Here is a 25,386-nt window from a genome sequence, read left to right as displayed (position 1 = left end):
TGACAGAGCAGAAGTAATTACAGATACTGTAGACACACCACGGCATTAAGTAAAGTGTTTCAAATTATACTGCTTAACGACGCTTCCTGATACGGCCGGGCGGCCCGGGCCGGCACTGCAGGCACACGGTGCCGTCCGCAGGAGTTTCTCACACTGGGCATTTACTCACTCCAGCAAAAAGAAAGAAAAAACGAGTTGATACTAATTTGGTTTCTGTTGAATATTTAGAATGTCGCTCACAGAGTGAGCCGAACATATTTTGAGGATTTTCATAGTTTGCCTCGTAGGCCCCACCAGCAGGGTCAGCGCTGTAGATTAGAATAAATTCAGCGGAGGGAAAATAAAGCTTTGGAATAGATGCTGCCTTCCCGGAGCACGTAGCAGGCATTAGCAATAATGGGAGCCCTGCCTGCGCATGGAGAGGAAGCATCTACTGCTCGGGCTCCCACCCTCCCCGCCCCGGGCTGTGTGGTCCCATGACCTTCACAGTGGGTGGGAAGATTCTGGATTCATCATCTCTTAGCTTTATGCTGCTATGCACAGGACAAAACACAGACACACACACACTGTTCTTTCCTTGTGGAAGGGAGAGACGGGAGGGAAAGGGGACAGAAGCTGCTGAGACACAGCCCACACCCATGAGGTGACCGAGCCTTTCGGGCGTGGACGTGAACTGACTCCAGTTGCCCTTCGTGGTGGCTGTGCCATCCGCGCTAGGCTGAAGCCGCCCGCTTGCTAGTCTTTTCCAACTTCAGGGAGCGCTACGGAAACAACGGGGAGCTTCAGGACCTTCCTTAAGGCTTTTAGTCCACCCTGTGCGTCTGTCAGCTCGGGTGCGGCAGAAAACCATTAAGCCAAACCATCACAAGAGCGCTGGGTTCGCTACGCGGAGCGGCTCACTCGCTGTTTCTATGCATACGTGTGTCCTCGTGCATTTCATTTCTTAATTTTAAGACAAGGAGGCGTGAAGTACTGGTGTAGAGACAGTAAAGCACACTCTGGCCCTCCTCTCGGTCAACGGCATCACCGAGGAGACGGCACCTTCACCAGGCATTCGCTGCTGGTTACTCTTTAACGGAAACTCCAGATAACATGGATACACTTTACTTAGGGCATCTCATGAGGCCATTTATATTTCTCACCTACCCTTCCCAGCTCCTCCTGAGGCAGGAGTTGGCCTGGGTCCTGGCCCCGCTCAGCCACCATCTAGCACTGTGACTGAGCAAGTCACCTCTGCGAGCCCCCTCCCCACTCTGCAGATCCCCAAGGTCTTGCCTGAGACCCGAGGACTCCGCTGGTCTTCAGCAAGAGCCGCACAGGGGCCATCGAAAACCACGCCCCCAATCTGGAAAGTCCTTTGACAGGAAAGGAAACGTCGCAACATGCGGTTTGTTTCGGTTCTGCAATTTTGCTGCTCTGGAGATTGAAATGGCAGGGACAAGTTGACAGGATGTCCCCAAGGCGCTTGGGGGAGCTGGCCGCAGTGCTGAACCTGCACCGTGAGGGCCGCACAGCTCACCCGCCCACACCCCGCGGGTCAGCGGCGACACCCCAGGACACAGGCAGACAATGGTGTTCTCAGCAAGCTCCAGGCCTGTGGCATCGGGCATGCAGACAGCCGGGGGGATTTCAGAGGGACCTCGTGGGACAGTCCCCAGACCCGTGAGGGCTAGTGTTCACTTAGGAGTTTCAGAATAGCTTTGGAGGGAGTGCGCTGCAGTTCAAATGAATATTAACAGATGGGTCTTGGAGCAAAGAAAATATCTCCTTCGGTTCAGGGCCTGGTAAGTATCCAAGAAGGAAAAAGCCCCTCAGTGTTAAAAGGCTTGGGGCAAGGGGGTGCGACGAGCCCCCTGGAATCAGGAATCATCAGTACCAGTTGGGGAAAGAACTCAACTTACAGTTTCAACCAAATTGGCTGAGCTTCCCAGGTGCCTCCTAACTAAACACTGTCTCCCCCAAACTCCTCCCCTCAACAATTTATTTCTTGCAGATAGTATCAATGTGTCTCTTTGTTGCTGTGTTAATGTTCTCAAAATCTTTGTTTTTCCAAAACCTAAACGCTTGCACCAGAGCTGTACCCCATCAACGCACCAGCGCTCATCCCCCCCTCCCCACTCCAAAGAGAAAGCCCAGTGAGCGGTGCCACTGGGACGTGTGCCGTGGTTCGGGGGACGTAGGGCTGTCCCCGTCCCCCGCCATCAAGGAGGCTGTCTGCACAATTCCTTTCTTTAGCCCCAGGCCCAACTTCCTTATTAACACAGACACGACACTTCACTGGAGCTGAAGTACAAGAAATTTTCTGCTTGATGTGTTTTATGTCCCATTAGTATGTTCCCCGCACATCACACGCCTCTCTGGTGAGAATGTGTCTGGTGAAGGTTTAGGGGGAGGGCTCCCCACCACTTAAAACGGAGGAGGGAGAGACGGACTCATGAAGGAGTTCATCTGAAGCCTCCCTCCGCTCTCCCAGGGGGTCGGGACTCCCGAGCTCTGTCCTGCCCTGGAACCTTCCCTGGCATCCGTGCACTGTCACCAGCCGCCCGGGGCTGCTGGGTCCCTTTTTCCTAGGCATCTACAGCGTTGCTCTGTGTCTGCTTTTTCCTCACGGCTGGGGCAGGACTGATAGGTTTCTGCTACTCATGATTTACAGGATGAGACTGGAGGCAGGGCAAACATCCGTTAGCTCCGAGTGTGCAGGAGTCCAATCAGTGACCAGCCTCCTCCCCCAACAACATCACAACCACCACGACGACTTGGTTCTTGTTTTCATCAGGCGGGAGAAACCAGAATGGTGTTTGCACATACAGACTATTCACAGCAACAAGGAAAGATGAATCGAGTCCATAAAGCTCCCAGGTGGGGGGGAATTTCAGAGGGAAGAAACCCAGAGCAGGGGAAGCCCGTCTCCAGTGGGGACTGGCCGTTGTCCCACAAGAGGTCACATTTCCTAGAGTTCGAGGAGGCAGCCAAACCCCCGTCGGAGACACAGGATCTGGTGGCGCGGGCACGGCCCGGGGGGACGCCGCTGCAGCTCCCTAGGGGAACAGGATGCTTGGGCATCTAGAATGGAATGCGGAGCTCACGCCCAGGGCCGGGGCCTGGGCAGAGGGCCTGCCAGGGTCCCCTGGGCATGGCAGGGGCAGGCACCACAGCCACACACACAGATGCCCAGGGAGAAGTGGGCACCAGCAAAGAAAACCCTCGGGCACCTTCTCGACGCCACCCACAGCCATTTCTAGAAACAGCTGCTGGTCGTGGCCCAAACAAACGTCCGCAGAGAGAAGCTAGGTGGTGAGCTGAGGGGCAGGCCGAGGGAAACGAGCGACCCGGACACGTGGACACTGTCCCTCCTTGAGGAGGCAGGCGGGGGCGGTGACCCCACCCCAGGCAGGCGGCCTTGGCTTGCGTCACCCGAGCTCTGGGTCTGGCCGAGGTTGCCGGCCTCTTTGAGAACCGGCTCCTCTGACCAGCCGCATCCACTAATAAGCCATTGACCTTGAGTTTGAGTCTGGGGCTGATTTGCTGCTCTGTCTGGGGGAACCCCAGGGGCCTGTGGCTTAACGGGAAGAAATCCTCATTTTAGCAGCAATAGCTTTTCCTCTCTTCCCGCCACAGTGATCAAATTAGCAGGCTGCTTCTCCTCAGAGAAAATGTGTCCACGGTCCCGGGAGGCACTGCCCATTTGCCTGTCTGATGGGTTGAGGAAGGGGAAGCGGGGATGTGTGTGAGCGTGTGCCCCTCCCTTCCCGGCCCAGGAGGGTCTGCCCCGCCCGGATGGCCACCCAGCCCGCCTGCAGCAGGCCACAGGGCGGGCGGGGTGCCTGCTGGAGGCTTAGCTGCAGGAGGCCTGGCAGGAGGCTGCGTACACGCTGCCAGCCACGGCCCCGCTGCTCAGGCTGCTGGTGGGACACTTGAGGGGCTTCATGCTGCTGTGCCTCTGCATGCGCCAGTGCTCGAGCCGCCAGCGCTCCCAGCTCTTCTGAAACTCCATCTGGACCTTCCATGGGAAAAAGAGGGAAACAGAAGCCATCATGCAAACCCACTGCCCGCAGATTGGCCCCTTATTGCATTAGCAGGAAAGGGACAAATCCGCTGCATTATAGTAAGAGACACAAGTCAAGGCCTTCGGGCGCCTAAATTAATATCCCAATAAAATTGTTTATTGTGGTCTCCTATTTTCCGCCTCTCCTCAGGAGAGAGATGGGCTGGATGATATAATCGGTCCCTTCCATCTCTAAACTCTGACTCAGCTAAGTACCTTTACACTCCATCCCAGTACCGTTTAACAGAAGAGAACGGGAGAGGGGGAGAGGGAGAGAAGAGAGGGATTCGGGGAGACGGAGACGGGAGAGGAAAGGACAGTCTGACTTCGGAGCTCGCTCTCCAGGTTTCAGCTTGGACGACAGAAAAGAGGACACACGCCCCTCCCCTTGTGGTGCCTACACCGGACCCTTCTAAACTCCCTGAGGCTTCCCAAGGAGGCCGAGGCTGGAGGCAGCAGTGAGGAGGGGGCTGTGGACAAGGGCTCCTTGGCCTGTACTTGAACTAATCCCATCCAGGAACTAATCCCATCCTGTCCCAGCCCACTCGGGGTGCAGCCCAGGCAGGTTCAGTCAAACAGGATCCCTGCTGTGCTGGGCTCGGGCCTCCCGTCAGGAAAAGCCTTCTTGAGAGAGCTGATGCCTGGGGACCATGTTGTTGGGCATAAAGATGAAATCCAGCTAACGCTGCAGATCCCCAAGTCATTTACAGGCTTATGGTGACGCCATGGTGACCCAGGTCCCCTAGAGGGAGCTGAACCTGCACGCTCAGCCCAGGGTGTCTAGAGGCTCTTCTAGGGGATGTTCCTAAAAGTTTGCTTCTCAGAGCTTCTCTGAGGTCCCCCACCCTTGCCCCCAGGCCTCTCCCTTTCAGGCCCCAGCCACCGGGAAGGTAAGTAGCTCACTCACAATGCCCCCATCAGACCCTGCACAAACACCTCTCTTCTGCAGCTGCAAGGGCTGTCACCCACCTAGCTAAGCCCATCAAGACATCTGGTGTGGCCACACACCATCCCTTAAAAGAACGTCTTCTGCACTGGGTGGAGCTGAGGTGCCAAGAGCCTATCTGCCAGGATGGGCCCAGTGTCCCAGGCCGAGCCGTGGAGCCCAGGCTTGGGTGCAGGAAAGAGGTGGAGTGGACACCACGCACAGCCCTCCCTCACCTCGCCACATGCCAGCTCCCTGCCCAACAGAGTGTGTGGCACGTGTGCTGACAGCTGGTGGCCTCTGCTTGAGCAGCAGCAGGGAGGCCCATCTTGTCTCACAGCCCTTAACTGAGGGAAGGGGGAGAGAGATGGTAAACCAAGGCACAAACATGGGCAGCCACCTCAGGGACTGACACGGTCTCTTAGATACCAGCAGGAAAACAGACCAGACCAGAGCTCCTCAGAGTGCTGGCACTGTGTGCCTGTCCCCATCTCCCTCGGCGCTTTGCCTGGCACTGTGTGCCCCTGTCCCTGTCTCCCTCGGCACTTTCCTGAACCTCAGCTGTGGTCCCTCTCATTGAAAAGCATCACTTATTGGGAGCTACTCCATGCAGCAATTGCCATGGATTAGTTTAGTTAAACTTCACAGCAACCCTGTGAACAGCTCCTGTTAGAGGAAGCTGGGTGTGGAGTATAGAAGTATTTCTCCGGGCCTCAGCCAGGATTTGAACCTTGACCTGGGCTCCAACCCGGTCTCCTGACCACCGGCCCTGCCTCCCATGACTTTCTGGGCCGTGCTTGTTTCTGGCCAGTCCCACCTGATCGCAGCTGGGAGCGCTGGGGCCTGCACCACACCTTCCTCGCCTCCCCTGCCCTGAACCTGACACAGCGCCCAGCATACAGTAGGTGCTCGATGTTTCTTAAATAAACCGAATGAGCGAGCGAGTAATGAAAAACGCTGGGCTCCTCATTACTGGGTTATTACAATGGAACCACAAGGACCACAAAGCAAGTCTGGACACGGTATCTGCATGGTCAGTGCACTTCCCCTAAGTTCACCCTCACCTCTGCCTCCCATTGCCTCTCTGAGCAGGCACCAGGCCAGGCTCCGGGGCTTGGGGTGAACCGGTAAAGCTCATTCACCTCCATTTGCACTTGGGGGGAGAGGCGAAGTGACCTCCGGGTCACATAGCCAGGCAGTGTCTGAGCTGGGCCAGCACTCAGGCTCCGGAGTCAAGAGTCACGGTGAGCGGACACGAGCTGCCACAAATCCACCCAGGCCTCCCCTCCCTGGGCCAGCTTCCCGCCCATTGGCAGTGGGTGCAGCCCGGGCAGCCACGCAGGAGCGAGGTCCCAGCCATCTCTTCTTTTCAGGTTACAAGTACCTGGTATTGCCATGGCAACCCTGGGTCTAGAGAACAGCTCTAGTGGACAGAGGCCTTGGCCCAGGAGCCAAGGGTGCTTTTTGTGGCCCAGTGATGGTGACAGGTCTGTCCTCGTGCCTGGAGGAACCAGGGCATGAGGCATCTCCAGGAGGGTTTTGAAGGTGCAATATGCAGGGCCTCCTGGACCCCAAGCACCAGCCCGGGAGAGCCCCCGGGGAGAGGCCAGGGGGAATCTGGTGATTCAAGGATCACGTTATTTGCCAAGGGCAGCACGGGGATATGTGCCCATCCTTCCCTCCTTATACAGCTGGGCCAGCCTTGGGAGGTGGGCAAGGAGAGAGGTGCCAGGGTGACTGGGCTTTAAGGAATGGAATCAGGAGAAGCGACTGAGTCGGGGTCCAGGTGAGATGCTCCCCAGAAGTGGTGGGGAAACAGGTGCATGCAGGTGTGTGTGTGTGGCGGGGGGCAGTGAGCCTGTGCTGCCAGCACGGCCTTGGGGAAGGGGGAGGGATAAGTGGGACACAGCGGTGGGAGCTGGGAGCGTCGAGAAGGTGGGAAGGCGGCAGCAAGGAGCCCCTTTCTCTCCACACAGGCCTCTGTCCCCTCTGCCCCCATCTCACACATAGATACCTGCCACCCTGCCCCTGTCCCCCAGAAAATAAAGCAGCAGAGCTTTGGGCTGGGCGGCACATCACCCCTCTGGCTGAGAACCATTCCTGCAGGGGCCACCACCCCTCCGAGTGTCCTCTACGCCCACCTTCCCTCCTTGCCTGGCCCTCCCCACACTGAGTCTGGCCAGCCCTCTGAGACCTGCCCATGGGAACAGCCTGGTGCTGCCTCCACCTCCCCAGCCCTGGCGGCCCTGGTGCATTAGTAGGCACCCCTCCCACCTGCTAGCTCTGCCACCTTCTAGCCATTGAATTAGGGCTATTCATTTCACTTGGCTGAGCCTTAATTTTCTCATCTGTAAAATGGGGATAACATCTATTCCACAGGATTGGATTTACTAAAACCCTTGAGCACCTTACACATGGCAAGTGCTCAGGAAATGTTTCCCTCTCTTTTAGAGATCCAAAGTCCACGTGCTGTGAGGAAACTGAGGTTCAGAGTGGGTGTGCAACTTGCCCAACATCACACAGCTCATTAAGTGATGGGGCCTGGTTCAGAGCAGAGATCTGACTCCAAAGCCCACACCCTTCATCTCTTGCTGCATCACATTGCTTCTTTGAGTCATCCCACAGATCCCCGAAACTCCAATGTCCCTACCCACCGCTCCCCTTGTCCCCCATACCCACAGCAGTAAACTTCGCGTTAATGCACAGACTTTAAGATCTCTGAGCTCTGATCCCAGACCCAGTGACACAGAAGCCACACAGAGAGCGGGGTCTTTGACGAACAGTGTCCCTGGGTCACCTGAGCTCCAGCCCCAGCAAACCCTTACCTGGGCCTGAATGGAGCTGACAGAGGCTCAGTTTCCCCCGGACTGTGGGGTGGAGGGTGCCTACACTCTCTTCCCTGCTGGGGGTTAGTCCTGTCGTGGAAACTTCCCCTGGTGGCCGTGTACTGCCTGAAGGACTATTGTTTCTTTTCTTCTCTGGAAAGAATTGGGCAGGGGGCTGTGGCATTTGTGATACCCACTTTGATGGCTTAGGGGTGCTCCTGCTCCGGCACAAAGCTGGGTACCTTGGAGCAAGGGGCCTCCCCCTGGCGCCCACAGACAGCCCCTCTTCCCAGGAGCTGGCCGTGTCAGAGACGGGAGAGCCATCGTCCCACAGGGTCTGCAGGAGAGGGTGTGGGGTCAGCAAGAAGCCCCTCCTCCCAGCCCAGCAACCAGAAAGCTGCCGGGGGATCTCGTCCCCTTTCCCGTGGTGGCCCGGGCTCCTGCCTGTCTACACAAAGGACAGGTGGCTTTCTTCTTTCAGGCACAATTCATTTGAATCCTGGCCCTGCCACTCTTTCCAGTCCAGACCTGGGCATATGTCTTACCCTCTCTGATCGTCAGTGTTCTTGTGTGAAAAATGGGAAAATGGAAGCAAGAATTTTAGCAGAGATTTTTTGGGGAAGAGGCTATGACAGTGGAATGAGTGGTTATTAAAGCCCCAAGTCTGTGACACGGGCACATCTGATGAATCAGCTTGCAGCACTCCAACCACCTGTTCACTCAGGACCCCTTATCATGAGGCTGGGTCTTCCCCAAACTCACAGATGGTTAGGTATGCCTGCACACGTGTGTGTGTGTGTGTGTGAGAGAGACAGAGACAGAGACACACACAGAGAGAGGGACCCACGCACAGAAAACAGAATCCACGGACAAGATGCCCCCTCAACTCTAGTGCTCAGTTTGGTGAGTGGGGGTTTGAGCTGAGAAGACTGAGGGGGTCCCCACTGCACGGCTCCAGAACAGCCAAGGGTAGCACCCAGGGGGTGCCCTCGCCCCTCCCCAGGCCTTACCTCGTTGTTGACAAAGCAGTACAGGATGGCCACCATCAGCCCCTGGAAACAAGAGTCCCGTCAGCGGGGGGAAGCGGGAGGAAGCGGGAGGAAGCGGGAGGGGGGTGCCCTGCAGACCGGCCCTGCTCTCAGGCTCCAGCCCCAGCTCCCTGCCCAGGCTGTGCAGCCCCGCGATGGGGGGGGGGGGGTCCTTCTCCTCTCTTTTCTGGAGGAACAAGGAGCCCCCTTGCCCAGAGGCTCAATTCTTGGCTTTGGAAACTCCATGATTGCACATTTGTTTTAACGTCCCTGGGCCTCAGTTTCCTCCTCTATGATGGGGAGAATCCTGCACACCTCCCGGGCTCTGCGAGGACTAAACACACAGCGTCTGTAAGCAGCTGGCAGGGCGCCTCCCACACCCAGTAGCGGCTCGGGAGACGGCAGCTGCAATGCCAGCTGGGTGCCCACGGCTAGGCTTCTCCAGGAAGGCTCCTCATCCCAAGTGCTTATGGAAAAGACTGGTCTGGGCATGGGACCCCTGGGGATTCCAGCTCAAGCTCGGCTCCAACTACAGACGCCGGGCAAGGACCCCTTTCCTCCTGGCCTCAGGCTGCCCGGCTGCCTGCTACAGGCTGGCCTCTGGCCCACCCCCACTCCAGGACTTGGAAGGGAGGGACCCCAGCCATGAGGTCACCTGGAAGGAGGTGAAGGAGAGCTCCGTGAGCAGTTTGACAAAGCGCAGGGTCCCCCGGGCGTGCTCGTCCATCACGAAGGCGAAGATGACCTCGTGGGTGCCCAGCAGGGGGATGAGCGTCAGCGTGGACTTGGCAAGTCTGGGGGGGGTGGGGTGGAGATGTCACTGGGGACCTCTGCCATGACTTTTCCCCCCTTTCTTTGCCCTCAACCCCCACCAAGGCCTGGCATTCAGGTCACGGACACCCTCCCATACCAAGTACCCTGGGACAGTGTACTTGGAGGGGAGGGGGCAAAGGTCGAGCCCCCAGAAGCCCAGGAGCTGCCCGGGCACAGGGATGAGGGCAAGGCTTGGGGTCCCGGGGAGGCCCGGTGGGAGAAGGTAATGCAGGGGTCAAGCTTGGCACCCCGAGATCTGCATCTCTGCTGGGAGGAAGGGCAGAGGGTGCCCGGCAGAGACAGCTGTCACGTCACCTGCACTTGATGTCCGTCTTGCACATGAGATTGGCTCTCAGTTTGGACACCACGATGCAGATGACCCGGACAAAGATGAGGAAGTTCACCTGCGGGGCAGCCAGGAGCGTGGCTGGGCCTGCTCACGATGCCCACGCCCCCAGTCCTCCCCAGCACACCCCAGGGCCACCCCGCACCGCCGCTCACCCCGATGGCAAAGAGAATGGGCAGCCGGATAATCAGCCAGTAATTCATGTTCGAGTTCCTGGTCCAGCAGCTAGAGAGGGGAGAGAGTCGCAGCCGCCGGACATGGGCCCAGTTCACAGTGCAGGCACAGGCCACAGCGGTACTCGTGGCATACAAAGCGACACACACCGAGCCACACAAACACTGCCAGTAGGAGCCACCCAACCAGTCCCACAGACCCACACAGATCCCTTCCAGCCACACACACACACACACGCACGCACACACAGTCCTAAATACATAGTCACACACAGAGACACACACGGCCCCTGCATGAACCTACGAACACAGGCATTTGTGTACCTAGCACCATACACAACATAAACATTTCATTCGCAGTTATTACAGAAGAACCCGCAGGGGGTGCGACACACCCCACAGGCCCACCACCATTGGTCTTCATACAATCCCAGGGAGGGTGGACAGGGGAGTAGAAAACTAAAGTCTTAAATTAAGCTCTGGTCCCTCAGTTCATTCTCCCAACAGGTCACAGCCGCAGGCCTCCAGGGGCCAAGGAACAGCTTGGGGTTTGAGGACAGGACATCAGCACACTTCCCCTGGGAGCAGGACACTCACCCTTCGTCCTCATAGAGGTACTTGACAATGCCCCAGGGGATGACAAACAGCAGGGGAACACCTAAGAGCAGATGGGTAGAGAGAGAGGGGAGAGGGGCTGGCAGGCCAGAGCCACGGCCATGCACGCCAGAACCTCTCCTTACCAGGCCTCTCCCACCTCCAGCCCCTCTCCTTGCCTGGCCCATACCACACTTTCTAGAAGGTGTGGAAACAAGCATGAAGAACAGGGGCACCAGACCCCCCCACTCCCAACTCCCCGGCTTCCTTAGAGAGAGGCCCCCATCACGTGGTGGCTGGGCTCCTCCTGGGCAGTCACAGGCCAGGCACACTGTCAGGTTCACCCCCAGGGCCTGGCTGAGACACAAGGACACAGACACCCAAGCAGCAGAGGGACAGGCCATGGAGTGGGGAGAACATGCTGGATGAGGTGGGAACAGGCCAGCTCTCTAATGCACTTCCCCCACCGCCTCAGCCCACGCCACCTCAGTCAACTCCTCAGGCTCAGGAAGCCGGCCAGTCACCTGTTCCCAGCCCACGCGCACCTGCAAGGGGCCGGGAAGAGCCTGGGGTAGAAGCAGGAGCCCTATCCTTGATGCTGGCAAAGTGGCCCACAATCACAACTACAACAACAGCACTCCACTCGACTGAGACTTGACCGGTGGTAGCAGCTCTGGGATGCCCCCCAAAGATCCCCCCCTTGTGGCATCCACACCCTGGCACAGTCCACATGTACCAGGGCTGGTCTGTGTGACAAATGATGCACAGCAGAAGTGACGGCGTGACACTATGAGATCAGGTTATAAAGCACCATCTTAAAAGGTTAGGCAAGGCTTGTCTTGGGCTCTCTCTCAATGTGGTCACTTGCTCTGGGGGACACCAGTTGCCATGTCACAAGGACACAGCCTATGCAAGGCCCCTGTGGAAAGGAATGCAGACCTCCAGCCAGCAGCCAGCAAGGTCCTAAGCTTCCTGCCCTCAACCTCACACCTGAGCTTGGCAGTGGGTTCTCCAACCCCAGCTAAGCCCTGAGATGACAGCTGCCCTGGTGACAGCTGGACAGCATCTCCATCAGAGACCCCGAGGCAGAGGCCCACTGAGGTGAGCCAGTTTCTGGATCAAAGAAACTGAGAGGTAATAATTGTTTTAAGCAGCTAAGTGGTGGGGTCATTTGTTTGCAGCGATAAGTAACTAATACAACTGGTTTCCAGCGAGAGCCTCACTCATCTTGAGAGCCTCAGTGCTCAGTTCACCCTGAGAGCTCAGCACGTGTTTGCTGACTTAAAATCGCATTGTCCATCCTCAGGTGACAGATGGAGATCGGAGTTCAGTAGGGCACAGGTGGGACTAGAACGCAGGGCTGCAATCTCACGCCAGTGCCAGCCATCCTCTCTCCACGTGTGTCTCTATGGGTACCCCTCTCAGGGGGGGAGATGTGGGTGTCTGAGATGGGTAAAAGTGTGCATATAAAGGCGTGTTGACACAGATGTGTGGGGGGGGGGTCTGTATGTACGCATGTGTCACTTTGGGGGTCTCCCCCAGGAGCACGTTTCCAGGGCAGGACACACTTCAGAGCCTTTCCTGCCACCGTCATCCAGACCCTCACCAGCAGCTATTGAGTGGCCCGTGTGCCTGGAGCTACCGTGCCTGGCAGTGCAGACAGGCGTGGAGGAAGCAGAGAAGCTCGCAGCTTCACCAGATATCTCTACCTGGGCCACTTCGGACACAACAGGCCTCTCGGCATCTCATAGCATGATGCTTTCGTAACAGGCTTTCATGAGACTGGACAAGGGACAGAGGCTTCCAAAGGCCCCAGCACATAGTGCGGAGCCTGCCACATAGAAGATTCTCAGTGAGAATGGAATGAATGAATGAGTGAATGAATGAATGAATGAGGGAGTCAGTATATCAATTAGAGAAGAAAGCTCTCCAGGCAAGAGCGTGCCAATTTCCTGAGACACACACATGGACAGAAACCTCCTTCCTGGGCATCCTGGCCACATGCTGTCCTTTCTCCCGGAAACCTCACTCCAGGACTGGGAGCTCACTCATGCTACCTGACCTGCGGAACTTTATTCATTCATCAGCATCTCCTTAACAAAGTCTTTCTAAAAACAGGCACAGCTCTACCACGTGCAAAAATTACACACTCCCTGCTGGCTTCATCTTTCTCCCATTTAGAAAACCAACGAGACAGGCTGGAGGAAAAGCTTGAATTAAGACACAGAACCAGCTCCAAGAAGTAATGAGGCCCTCGTCCATCACTTGCCTCCCTCCTGCACAGCCTCCTCGTGGGGGATTAGGGGTTACCTGGCTGCCCATGGACTGTGGCAGCAGCTGACATGCCTTTTGGGAACACCCCCAACTGTGTTGGAGCCCTGATTTTAATTCTCCTGCTCACACATGAAGCTACGCGTTGCTTCCCGAGCATGCCAACTCGGGCCAGGCCTCCTGGCATCACAACAGATGCCTCTGTCCTTCTGCCTTTGTCCCTCTGTCTCTCTCTGTATCTCGCCATCTCAATTCATCAAGAAAAGGATGCTCTGATTGGGGAGGGGGGTCCCCCAGGTCCCACCCTTGTGCCCCTCAGACCTTGAGCCCTGAGCTGGGGAGTGAGGTGATGGGAAAGGATTGGCACCCCTCCCCCACTTCCCACTCAGAGACCTCGGGGCACTGCGTGTCCCCACCAACCCTCCACCAACCACCCGCACTCCTCTGTGCACATCACAATGTCCCTTTGATTGTTCCTGTCCTCAGGTCACCATGGTGACAGGCACTCCCAGTGCTGATGCCATTTCCCAGAATGGACAGACACCGGCCCCCACCCTGAGGACAGCCTTCCCAGAGCTCTCCTCAATGACCAGCCCATACCCACCCCTGGCTATCGGCAGGGCTCTCCAGCCAGCCGCTGTCTGGTTGACTGCTCTAGTGGGATGAAGAGGCCTCAGGAGGCAGGGAGTCTCGGCAGGGAGGGGCTCGGCCTGGGAAAGGAGGGACGGGAGGTGGGAGCAGGGAGCTGAGAGCAGAGGCCAGGCCCCGGGCCCACCTGTTCAGAGGCCTGAGCGTGCTCCTTTGGGCCTGCAGGGGACTAAAGAGGAGACACAGTGCAGGCTGGACAACTTGGCAGGACAGGCTGAGGGGCCCGGGCCCTGGGATTCAGGAGGCCCAGTTCCAGCGCCTGCACTGCTCTGAGGCCCTGGTCACACTAAAGCCCCCTTAGAGATACTCTCTACAATGGGCTACAGAGCCAAGTGGCTCAGGAACACCCGCAAAAAGCAGTGGAGTGTGAGAGAGAGCAAAGAGCCAGGCGGAGAGGCAGCCTGCGTGGCCTCCTGGGTGGGCTGGACCAGGATAGCCTTGCAAAGGGCCCAGGAGCAGGAGCCAGTATGGGACAGGGACTTCGGGGGAGGAGTGTGGCTGTCACTGAGGTGGAAGTCCCTGGGAGTCAGGGCCAGCAGTGGTCAGCGCAGCCCGAGGTGGGCGAATGAAGGGATGAGAGGAGTGGATGGATGGATGGCAGGCTGGAGGTGGAGGCGGGTCCTATGGTGTCGACAGGGACACGGGGACCAGGGAGGGCCAGATGCCAGGGCCCTCTTTGGCTCCTTCCCAGTGGGTGCCTGTGGGCCCCTCTAGAGCAAGAGCTGTTGCATCTGTTTTCTGGGTAGCAAGTGAGGGTTGGGGACGCTGCTGCTGGATTTCCCAGCCCCTGCCCCGCCCCACCCCTTTCTCATCGGAATCCTACGTGGCGAGAGGCAGAAGCACAACCAGAAATGTTCCAGCAAAAAAAAAGACTCAATGGTTCTCCGCAAACTTTTTTGGCTAGAACATTTCCAGCTGGGCTCCAGCACATCCGCGGTCCACCCTTCCGCAGCTGGCTCCCGCCGGCTGCCCTGCTCTCCTGCCAGCCCTCTTCACCATCATGTGACACACCCGTGGCCCTCAGGCCCACCCCACCCCACCCCACCGCCCAGCGACTTCCCACCCTGAGGCCCAGGATCTCCATCTCCCCCGGGGCCTGCACTGCCCCGACCCACTGGATGCCGGGCTCCATCCCCGAGGGTCTTAGGAGCGGGGTATTTGAGGACAGGGCGGGGGCTGCCGATGGTGTATGTGGTGGACTTGGCCAAATAGAGTGGATGCCTCTGCTTCCACTGGGGGGAGGCTATGAAAAGGAGGGAGGGTAATCACAACCCCACGGGCAGTAAGTCCTGCGCCCCTTGCCCAGCAGAGCGTTCTGAGTACCAAGTCGGCTTTGTGGGGGCAGCCTGAAGGCAGAGCTCAAAGAGGCGTGAGTGTCTCCCAGCCCCCGTGCCAAGCTCGGGGTGCGACAGACGGCAGTGGGCCTTACCCCAGCCTATGCTCAGGTAGAGCCTGAAGATGCGCTGCTCGGAGAAGACGGAGAGGGCCAGCAGCGTGTACAGGTACACGCCCTCCACCAGAAGCCAGTAGTAATTGGCCGCCACGCAGTACTGCATGAGCAGGAACACCAGGCGGCAGCCCAGGGAGTCCTGGGGGCAGAGGAAGGGTCCAGGGGACAACAGCTCTGCCCCTGCCTCTCTGCCCCACCTCCCTGTCCCGCCCCAGCCGCCCGCCTGCCACGGTCAGTGTAGGACGAGACAGCTGGCACCTGTGGCCGGGCCAGGGCAAGGACCCGACCCCCTGACTCCTCACTGCACCCTCACCGTCCTGGGTGGAAGAAACTAGTTTTATCCCCATCTGGGTAAGAAAACCGAGGCTCAGAGGAGTCAAACGATTTGCCCCAAACTATACAGCTAGCAAGTGGCAGAGCTGGGATTCGAATCCAGGTCTATCTTCAAAGGCTCCCCTGTGTCTCACTGAGAACTCCCTAAGGGCAGGGGCCGTGTTCCCTTCCTGGGGCTTCCTCCCATCACCCTGAGGGCTCCCCAGGGTGCACTGCTCTCCCATCACCCTGAGGGCTCCCCAGGGTGCACTGCTCTCCCATCACACTGGGGGCTCCCCAGGTGGACTGCTCTCCCATCACCCTGGGGGCTCCCCAGGTGGACTGCCTCTCCCATCACCCTGAGGGCTCCCCAGGGTGGACTGCTCTCCCATCACCCTGAGGGCTCCCCAGGGTGGACTGCTCTCCCATCACCCTGAGGGCTCCCCAGGTGGACTGCTCTCCCATCACCCTGGGGGCTCCCCAAGTGGACTGCTCTCCCATCACCCTGAGGGCTCCCCAGGAGGAATGCCTCTCCCATCACCCTGAGGGCTCCCCAGGTGGACTGCCTCTCCCATCACACTGGGGGCTCCCTGAGGACCACGCCTAGACAGCTCTTGCCCTCTTTGAGCCAGGCCTGGGTGGGGTGGGGGAGACCAGCGTTCACCAAGGGCCCGGTCCTCCCCAGGCCCTCCCGGGACACACCACACACCTGGTAGGAGAGGAGCCCGTCCCACTGGTGCTGCTGGGCGGCCGTGCTGTACATCCACTTGAGGGCCGCGTCCTTGACGAAGACGGACAGTGCTCGGAGAATGAAGGATGCGAACAGGTTGAGGTGGATGTAGTTGCGGGTGCAGTGCAGGTGTCTGGGGGAGAGAGTCCTGCTCTTCACCCGGCGCTCAGGCTGGCCCGCCTCCCGCGCTTCGGGCCCTGGGACTGCTCCTGTCCTTCCTCTGAGCGTGCCCTGTCCCCACAGCCTGCGCTCCTGTCCTTCCTCTGAGCCTGCCCTGTCCCCACAGCCTTGATGGTCCTTTTGTTTCATTCGAGTCCTGCCTCTCCATGATGCCAAGTCACTGCCACCCCACCCCTTCCCATGCACCTTCTGTCCTTCTGTCTGTGGCATCTTCTCTTCTACAAAGTCATGTGTGGCCCAAGTACTAGTGTGTGAAGACCCCTTGCCCCCCTGGGGACAGTGCTTTGCTTCTTGATGGCAGGGCCCACTTCGTACATGCCTCGGGGCTGCCATACAGAGCACAAGGCAAGAATTCAAAAAGTATTGGATACAATTTCATGTAAAAACGCACAGCAAATTGGAAATACGAGGGCATTTCTTAACCTGATAAGGGCTATCTACCCAAAGCCGGAGCAAACATCATTCTTAACGGATGAATTTTAGAAGCAATCCCTTTCAAATAAAATAAATAAAGGATCTAGACAGGAAGCTATCATCACGTCTAGTCAACACTGTACTACAGATCCTCGCCACTATAATCAGAAAAGGGAAAAGTGTATAAGAATTGGAAATAAAGACTGTTATTATTTATAGATGATAAATTATCTTCATAGAAAATCCAAGACATCTGGCACACAAATTATCAGAACTAATAAGAGAGTTCAGCAAGGTTGCTGACATGTATGTATACATACATCAGTCACAAGCAATTAGAAAGTAAACTTAAAAAGTTCACGTATAGCCTGGCCGGCCGGGACTCAGGGGTTGAGCATCGACCTGGGATCCAGGAGATGGTGGCTTGATTCCCCGTCAGGGCACATGCCCGGGTTGCGGGCTCGATCCCCAGCAGGGGGCGTGCAAGAGGCAGCCGATCAATGACTCTCTCATCATTGATGTTTCTCTCTCTCTCCCTCTCCCTTCCTCTCTCTGAAGTCAATAAAAACATTTTGGAAAAAAAAAAGTTCATGTATAATACTTTTAATTGCCTACCTAAGTCTAACACAACATGGGAAGACTTCTAGGAAGAATACAGTAAAACTTGCTTAAAATCATTAAAGAAGATTTCAATTAATGAACGATATACCACATTCATAGAAAGACTCACTCTCCTGAAGATGTCAATTCTCCCCATATTAATTGATGAATTCGATATAGCTATAACAAAAATTCCAACAGTGTTGGTGTTTTTAAAATGAAATTTAAAAATGTATAAAAAAGAGCTGAGTGCCAAGATTAGCCCAGACAGTCCCACAGAAACACAAAGCGGGGGCCCTCGCTACAAGAGAGCCAAGATCCTTAACGAGTATATAGTAGCAAAGACATCATGGTACTGGCAAAAGGACAAAGAGACCAGGGAACAAGGAAACGGACAACAGAAATTGACGCAGCCATAGAAGGTGACCCTCCCTGCCTGGCAGAGTAGGCATTGCCATCCGAGGGGAAAGGGTGACTAGCAGTGAATGGTCCTCAGACAACTATTTGTATACATGGGAAAATGAAATTAATCTTTATTTTCATCCTAGACAAAAGTAAATTCCAGGTACATCAAAGAACCATAAGGGAGACTAAAACTTACAACCTCAGTAGACAAGTAAAGATTTCTGAAACAAGACCACAACAAAATTTGGTCTTTGAAAAAAAACACAATAAATTTTAAATCAATTGAAAAAAATTATCTTTTATATATTGATAAATTTTGTGTATCAATAGAAACAGAAAAATTAATATAGTTCGTGCCATTAAAATTAAGGTTTTCTGTGCATAAAAGGCACCAGAGTGAGTGAAAAAAATAAACCACAGGATAAGAGGAAATTTTCTGGGTTGGTATCCAGAATATATAATGAATGCCTAAGAGAAAAACAAAAAAAGCCAAATAAGCCTATAAAAGGTAAGCCATTCTATGAGCAAGCAACTGACAAAATAAACATAAAAAATGTTGCTCTCCCTGGGAATCAGAGCTATGCAAATTAAAATCAATGAAATTTCACACACTTTAGATTAGCGACAATTAGGTCTGAGAATACTAAGTAGTGGCGAGGACATTAACGGAAGGGAACTCTCATTTATTACTGGTGAGAGGGCAAACTGGATGATCACTTTAGACAGCAACTTAACAACACCTAATAAATTTGCAAAAGCACGTGGTATTCAGATCAGGCGATTGGACTCGGAGGTATGTGCCCCTGGAGAAATGCACAGGGGGTCAGAGGCAAGAATGTTCATTGTAGAAAGGTTTATAATTCAGAGGAGAAAAACTTCCAATGTCCACTAAAAGGACAAGCGATAACTAAACTGTGCTGTATCATACAATGGGGTACAGAGTGGCCAGTAACACGGATGAAGAACCACCCATTTCAGTGTAAATGCATCTCACAAAAACATTGTCGGGCCAAAAATAACATTGCAGAAGAACATATGTCCAACATGTCATCGAAAGGAAGCAAAACTCAGCCTATACATTTTTACAGATACTTACAAATGCAGCCAAAGTATAGAGAGAAACGTGGAAATTATAAGCAGCCCCATTAGGGGTTCCCTTTGGGGGGACGGGGTGAGCGTTACCCTGGGAAGCATAACCATGTGGTTCTGAGGCTGGGCGGTGCATGCATGGGTGGTCACAGTATCAGCCACTGTATTTTTGAAGCACTGAAGTACTTCATAGTAAATTGCATTCCTTGAGTGAATGCATTTATTGAGCACTGACTGAGTGCCCAGCACTGACTGTGCCAGGTCCCGTGGGGACACGGGAGGAATGCCGCGCTGCCCCTTCCTGCTGTGTGTGTCCTAAGCTCCCTGCCCTCGGAATCCCTCCTGCCCCTGAGGCCAGGCCCCGGCCCACCCCCAGCAAGTGCCGAAGGGGCGGGAAGAACCTGGTGCTCTGGGAGGAATGGCTCCTCTAGGAAACCTTTCATGGGGTGGCTGGCAGGCTCCAAAGGGAGCAGGATTTCCAAACGCCTAACCCATACTGAATCCTGACTGTCTGGGTTACGCATGCTCACTGGAGAGGACTGCCCCTCATTCCCCCATCCGCTGCTGAGGTTTGGGGGTGCTCTGCGGGCGCGTGGTTTTAGTTGCCCTTTAGCAGTGTGGTACACACACATTTACACAGCAGGGCCTAGGCCAAGTGCACAGCGTCGTATCCGTGTTTTCAGCCTCATTCGACAGTGCGGGCTCTCTGGAGGCCTCTTAACAGGAGAACCTGCTGCCCTGTCGCCTTGATTCGGTGCCCCTCCTCCATCCGGGGACAGAGTGGGAAGCTAGGCCGAGACAGCCCCCTGGGCCCGGGCCCTTACCTGAAGCCAAGGAGGATGGCCGAGGCGACGACCAGGGCGGAGAAGGACAGTGCGTAGCCCACCGTGTAGATGATGTAAAGGGACAGGAGCTGGTCCTCTGGGGAGCTCTGTGTGCACGGGGACAGCGTGCATGGGGCGCCCCAGGCCCTCCTCGCCCGCATCCATCTTTCCAATGGCACGGGGCAGAGGTTGGGCCCCCAGAGCTAAGAAAGCGAATAACCTAGGGAGAGGTCTCCAGATTCTCGGAACCTGGTCCAAGGCGGGAGGTGAACATGCACCCCCGGCCCAGAGAGCACGGCATGCAAAGCCCCCTGACCCCGCAGGCCTGACCACGGCCCAGCCCCCCCACCGCTCCAGCGAGGCTGGGACCCGCTACCCCTCGCTGGCTCAGGGCCCCATCCTCAGCTCACTCTGTCCCCTCGCTTGGACTCCTCGCACTCCGACAGGTCCCTCCAGGGCAGGCTGGAGTTGTCCTTGTGCAGCCACAGGCCGTCGGCCGTGCAGAACCGATACACGTGACCCTGCAGCACTGGGGCAGAGACGAGATGCGGGAGCTGAGCCTCGGCCCAGTGCCACACTCCTCCTACCCCTCCCAGCCGGGGTCACCGTGCTCCCCAGCACTGGCCTCTTGGAGTTAGTGGCACGTCTCACACAAACCCACACGCAGACACACATACTTGGGCTTTCCTGCCCCGCCACATGCCCATCTGGCCCAGGAACAGGAACGGCGGTCACTGAGGAGTGGGCCACCCACCCCGCCCTCAGCCTTGCCTCCTGTTTGCGCTGCTATGCAATCGATGAAGCTCATCCGTGAGCGGAGATGACTCCAGCCACTGCCACGTTCCTGTCTCCAGCCTCCAATCACACGGCTACAAGGTCTGCTGTGGACCAGCAGTGGCCCTGACAGCCCCACAGCCACCTGCTGTGATGTGCGATTCTCAGGACTCAGTGCCCACCTCCTTCCAATACTCCCTGGGCAGAGCAGACCTGTCCTCAGGGGCCCCCAGTCTGGGGGAGACACAGCCCTGTCCTCAGGGAGCCCCAGTCTGGGGGAGACACAGCTCTGTCCTCAGGGGCCCCCAGTCTGGGGGAGACACAGCCCTGTCCTCAGGGAGCCCCAGTCTGGGGGAGACACAGCTCTGTCCTCAGGGAGCCCCAGTCTGAGGGGGGACACAGCCCTGTCCTCAGGGAGCCCCAGTCTGAGGGGGGACACAGCCCTGTCCTTAGGGAGCTCCAGTCTGAAGGGGGACACAGCCTTGTCCTCAGGGAGTCCCAGTCTGAGGGGGGACACAGCCCTGTCCTCAGGGAGCCCCAGTCTGGGGGAGACACAGCTCTGTCCTCAGGGAGCCCCAGTCTGAGGGGGGACACAGCCCTGTCCTCAGGGAGCCCCAGTCTGAGGGGGGACACAGCCCTGTCCTTAGGGAGCTCCAGTCTGAAGGGGGACACAGCCTTGTCCTCAGGGAGTCCCAGTCTGAAGGGGGACACAGCCCTGTCCTCAGGGAGCCCCAGTCTGAGGGGGTTCAGCCCTGTCCTCAGGGAGCCCCGGTCCGAGGGAAGAAGGAAGCACATATCCTGGCTTTAGCAAGACTCTCGAAGAGCAAAACCAAAATCACGGTCAGCAAGGAACAGGACCAATGCAAAGCGAGAGCGACCAGACACAGTCCCTGCGAGCTGCCTGCTCGTTCACACCAAGGCTTCTGACCCCGAGGCCTTTCCCTGCCACGCCGCACTGTCCACCTCCCCAGGGACACGGGTGGCTTGTGGCCCCAGGTTTGCTGTGAGGTTGAGAAAGGGGCGAAGGGGTTGCTATCTCCCAGCACGAGAATGAATCTGCGCCCAGGGCCAGGAAATGGGACAAACTGGGGTGGGGGAAGGTAGCATAGGGGGATCAAGGAGAGAAGCTGGATCCAGGACAAATTTTAAAAGATTTTAAAATTCTAAAGGACTCAACGATTTTAAAATCCGCTTCCCCGGCTGTGGGAGGCAGGAGCAGTGTGAGGGAGAGAGAATGGAGAAGCCACCGAGGCTCTGGGTGGCAGCGGCCGGGCAGGCTCCCAGGCGGAGCGGCAGAGAGGAACCCCGACTACGGGAGTGTCACCAGCCTACGTGCTGGGGCCCAGGAAGGGCGGCCTGGGACAGGGCTGTTTCACAGCTCACAACCCTCCGCCAGCCCACCTTGTTATGCGCAGGATAACAAGGGTCTGGGGACAGCGTCTTCCCACCCTGTCGGGCACCTGCAGGCCTGCCAGTCAGACCTTATCCTTCCTAACGCTGACCCCCAGGCACCCAGGGCAGCCTCCCTGCCGGCTCTCCTCCTTCCCCTGCTCTCTGTCACAAGCAAACCCTGAACCGGTCCCTCCTCGGGAGACAGAAGTCTCTGGCGGTTCAGTGAGGTGCGTCAGCTTGCGGCACAAATCCTTCTAGAAGGCCCTGCATTTTAAAAGACTTCACCTGGAAGGGCAATGACAACCTGAAAGTCTAATGGCGGGGACTTCCGGCAGCAGGAAGAGTCACATCCCAACACCCCCTAATGCGTTTATGAGCAAAATTAGGGCAAGGACAGAGGCAGAGAGTGGGGGGCACGTGGTCTGATTTCAGTAACTGGAGGGCTCGACTCAGGCCCTGAGCACATCTCCTATCTGGATGCCTGAAAGCCCTCCCAGGGTCAGACCAGTGGTGGATAACCCAGAGCAGTGCTGGATCAGGGCTGACCCCATGGCGAGCGAGACTGATGTCACAGCCTTCTCGGGCAGCCTATTTGGGGTGAGAAAAGAGGGAGGCAGAAGGACCAGGGGAAGGGAGAGGACAGAGCCCTTGGGCACAAACCATCAAACCACCCATTTACCTGACACTCAGCCAGCAGCAGCGTGACCCTGATGATGCCCGCCTGCCACAGCTGGTCAGGGCCTGGCACACCACGACTGCTGGTACCCGCCTGCCATACCCGTTTATACACTGTTCTGCAAGCTACACACTCACAGAATCTGTTTTGAACACCTGCTATATGCCTGACACCTCTGAGCATCACAACCACTTGACAAAGGTAGGCACAGTTAACCCCATTTTACAGGTGGAGGAATGGAGTCTCTAAGAGGCCAAGCAACCTGCCCCAGATCAGCCAGCCAGGATGCAGCAGAATCAGGATTCAGACCCCTAGCTCTTTGCCTCCAAAAGCCAAAAGTTAGCAGCCACACTCACTGCTAGCAGTCAACAGTGGCCACATGCCATCTCTCCTCTACCCTTCCCAAGGCCTGGACTGGCCAACATTCAGTGTCCTCCCAGCAGGTCCTCTCGCCGGTGCGGACCCCGGGCAGGCTGCACAGTTCCCCGGCCTCTGCTCAGGGCCAGCTGGGAGGACGTGGAGGCGGTGTGTGCACAGACGTGTGTTACAGGGAGTGTCAGGGATCACTGCGTCCCTGAGAGTCTGTGTGAGTGCGGCTGTCAGTTATCCTTCACCAGCAGCAAATATTAAGAGCCAGGGCTGGCTCCTGGCTGGGCAGTGGTCCCCAGACGCCCATCTTGGCTAGGGGTACAGCAGGTCCAGGCACAGTCCTGCTTATCAGCCCAGCTTTATCTTGCCCAGGAGCTGCTGGTAAGTCAGCCAGGGACTTGGCTCCGGTCTTGTCAACACCAGGAGGCAGCCAGCCACATGCCAGGAGGCCCAGGGATATTTCATTAAGTCAGACCCTGGTGTTGGAAATAAAACCCCCAATTAAACACTTCCCCTCCCGGAAACTGCAGCGGCGTCTGTAATCAAGCTAACAGCCGCCCTTCCACGTGGATGCGGGCACTCAGGGCTGCGGAGAGCCGCTCATGAATCCATTAGCTCCTGCGCTCTGGCAACAGCGGCCAGCAAGGACGCCTGGGCCCCTATCTTACAGACCGGGAGGCCCTCCCCAAAAGTGGTGGAATACAGGTCAGACGTGGGCTGGAGCTGAAGGCACCAGCTTGGGGTGGGCGTGAGGGTTGGTGCATCCTCACGGCCCAGGAGAAGGAGCTCAGGTTCTGAACTGCACAGACTCAATTTCAGATCCTGGTTCTGCCTCAGCCAGCTATGGGACCTGGAGCAGACCTCCTGGGTCTCAGTTTCCTCATTTGAAGCCATAATGACTCCCCAGGTCTGGGGTGTGATTAGGAGATAAAGCAAGTCAAGTGCCTGGTGCATGGGAGGCCTTCAAAACATGGTCACAGTGGGAGTCCTGTTGCTGCCCGATCCCAATTTCTCACAAGGGCACCCCTTCACTGAGGCTGGGGCTCAGGACCCCACCTCAGGCAGATGTCCTCCAAAGCCAAGCCCTGGCCTCTGTCGCCTCGGGCAACGCGACCTGCCATGAGAGTTCCCACGCTCAGCATTACTCAAGGGAGGCACCTGTCAGAGTTTCCGAGACTTGTGAGTGATAGGCTATTTTAAAAGCATTTTATGACTCTCATATAATTAGAACTGAGCTAACAAAGAGGTAGAGATCAGGAGGGGTACAGCTAATGAGACCGGAATGATTAGTAACAAGCAGACAGGCTGTGTGTCGGTAACCGGAGGCTGCTGGAGAGCCCTCAGGGAGCAGCGGCCTCTCTGAAGCCATCCAGCCTCTGGTTTACAGCAGAAACTTTGTTGGCACCAAGCATCCCCTTTGAACACCTTCCTTCCCTGACTCACCTGCTCCTGGCCTCTCCTTGGGACCCAGATTCTGAATCAGAGGGTCAGATCCCAGAGCTCACTTCCCAGGACACCGTGCAGCCCTGAGGCCTGGACCCCATCTCCAAAGTGGTGCCTGGAGGGAAGACCCTCCTGGAGGGTCTTCTTTGCCCTCTCCACCTGCCTGTTCTTTCAGGCCTGCCCCGATGTCAACTCTCTCCGCAGCCACACCCCAGGCAGAAGAGATGGCTCTGACCTCCCTTGACACACTTCCTGGGCGACTGAGCTGACCTCTCCAGCCCTGCGGTGAGGGGGTCACCCCTTCTCCCATGTACTCTCACGTCCCTAAGAAGGAATCTCACTGGCATGCCGAGCTTGGGACACAGACCTAACCCGGGTGCCCGGTAACTGCCTTGAATGTAATTCCTTCTCTAGTCGCTCATGGCTCAGCCTGCTCTGCACCCCGGGAGGCTGACCCCTGCGGACAGCATCACTTGGACTCTCTGACCTCTACCAGGTTTGACCAGAAGGCAGGAGGGCAGATGGAGGGAGAGGCTAGGGCATTTCTCTCTGGCTCCCTTCCTGCCTCGATTCTGAGGTTCTGGGGGTGACTTCGGCCCTGCTGATGGCCCCTCTGTCACCAGCTGTCACAGGAGCCCCACAGCCCCATTCCTGCCTCACTCAGGTCTAGAGATGCTAAGCTTCCCACAGTTGCAGTCCTTGGTGCTTTGTGTACCTACTGGCCCCTCAGTCCTGCCCAGCCTCTGTAAGTGACCCCACCATTTCCATTCTCTTCGAATTGCCAGCTGAGTGTGTTTTCTGGTGGGACCCTGCCTGAGACACCCCCTTCCTCTGCCCACCTTAACCCATACTCATAGGCTACTCCCTTTCTCAGCCCAAGAAAGGCCCAGAACTGCCACCTCCTGCTCCCGTGTGCCCTGGGTGGGAGTGAGGGAAGCCCCCGGTGCCAGCCTCTGCCCAGGTGACAGCCAGGCCAGGCCAGAGACAGCAATTATGCTGCGGGAGCCCAGATGGGTGTCTCTAGGGGTCCCTAGCTCAGGGAGGGGGCGGGGGAGGACAG

General features: G+C 56.8%; 1 protein-coding gene across 1 annotated transcript in view; it reads right to left on the bottom strand.

Annotated features, from left to right (window-relative positions):
• Positions 1 to 2,760: 2,760 nt before the first annotated feature.
• Positions 2,761 to 25,386, bottom strand: part of GLP1R (glucagon like peptide 1 receptor) — a 33,252-nt gene continuing 10,626 nt past the window's right edge. Inside the window, exons 4-13 of the mRNA XM_081140925.1 lie at positions 20,083 to 20,201; positions 19,673 to 19,779; positions 16,140 to 16,293; positions 15,098 to 15,257; positions 10,753 to 10,813; positions 10,138 to 10,207; positions 9,952 to 10,040; positions 9,479 to 9,617; positions 8,806 to 8,847; positions 2,761 to 4,000 (exon numbers count right to left, since the gene is read on the bottom strand). Of these exons, the coding sequence (XP_080997051.1) occupies positions 3,836 to 4,000; positions 8,806 to 8,847; positions 9,479 to 9,617; positions 9,952 to 10,040; positions 10,138 to 10,207; positions 10,753 to 10,813; positions 15,098 to 15,257; positions 16,140 to 16,293; positions 19,673 to 19,779; positions 20,083 to 20,201 (1,106 nt within the window). The 3' untranslated portion in view covers positions 2,761 to 3,835. The remainder of the gene's footprint in view (positions 4,001 to 8,805; positions 8,848 to 9,478; positions 9,618 to 9,951; positions 10,041 to 10,137; positions 10,208 to 10,752; positions 10,814 to 15,097; positions 15,258 to 16,139; positions 16,294 to 19,672; positions 19,780 to 20,082; positions 20,202 to 25,386) is intronic.

This window comes from Miniopterus schreibersii (genome assembly GCF_964146895.1).
Source record: "Miniopterus schreibersii genome assembly, chromosome: 6".
Classification (NCBI taxonomy): Eukaryota; Metazoa; Chordata; class Mammalia; order Chiroptera; family Miniopteridae; genus Miniopterus; species Miniopterus schreibersii.
This window is presented reverse-complemented; position numbering and strand designations above follow the sequence as displayed.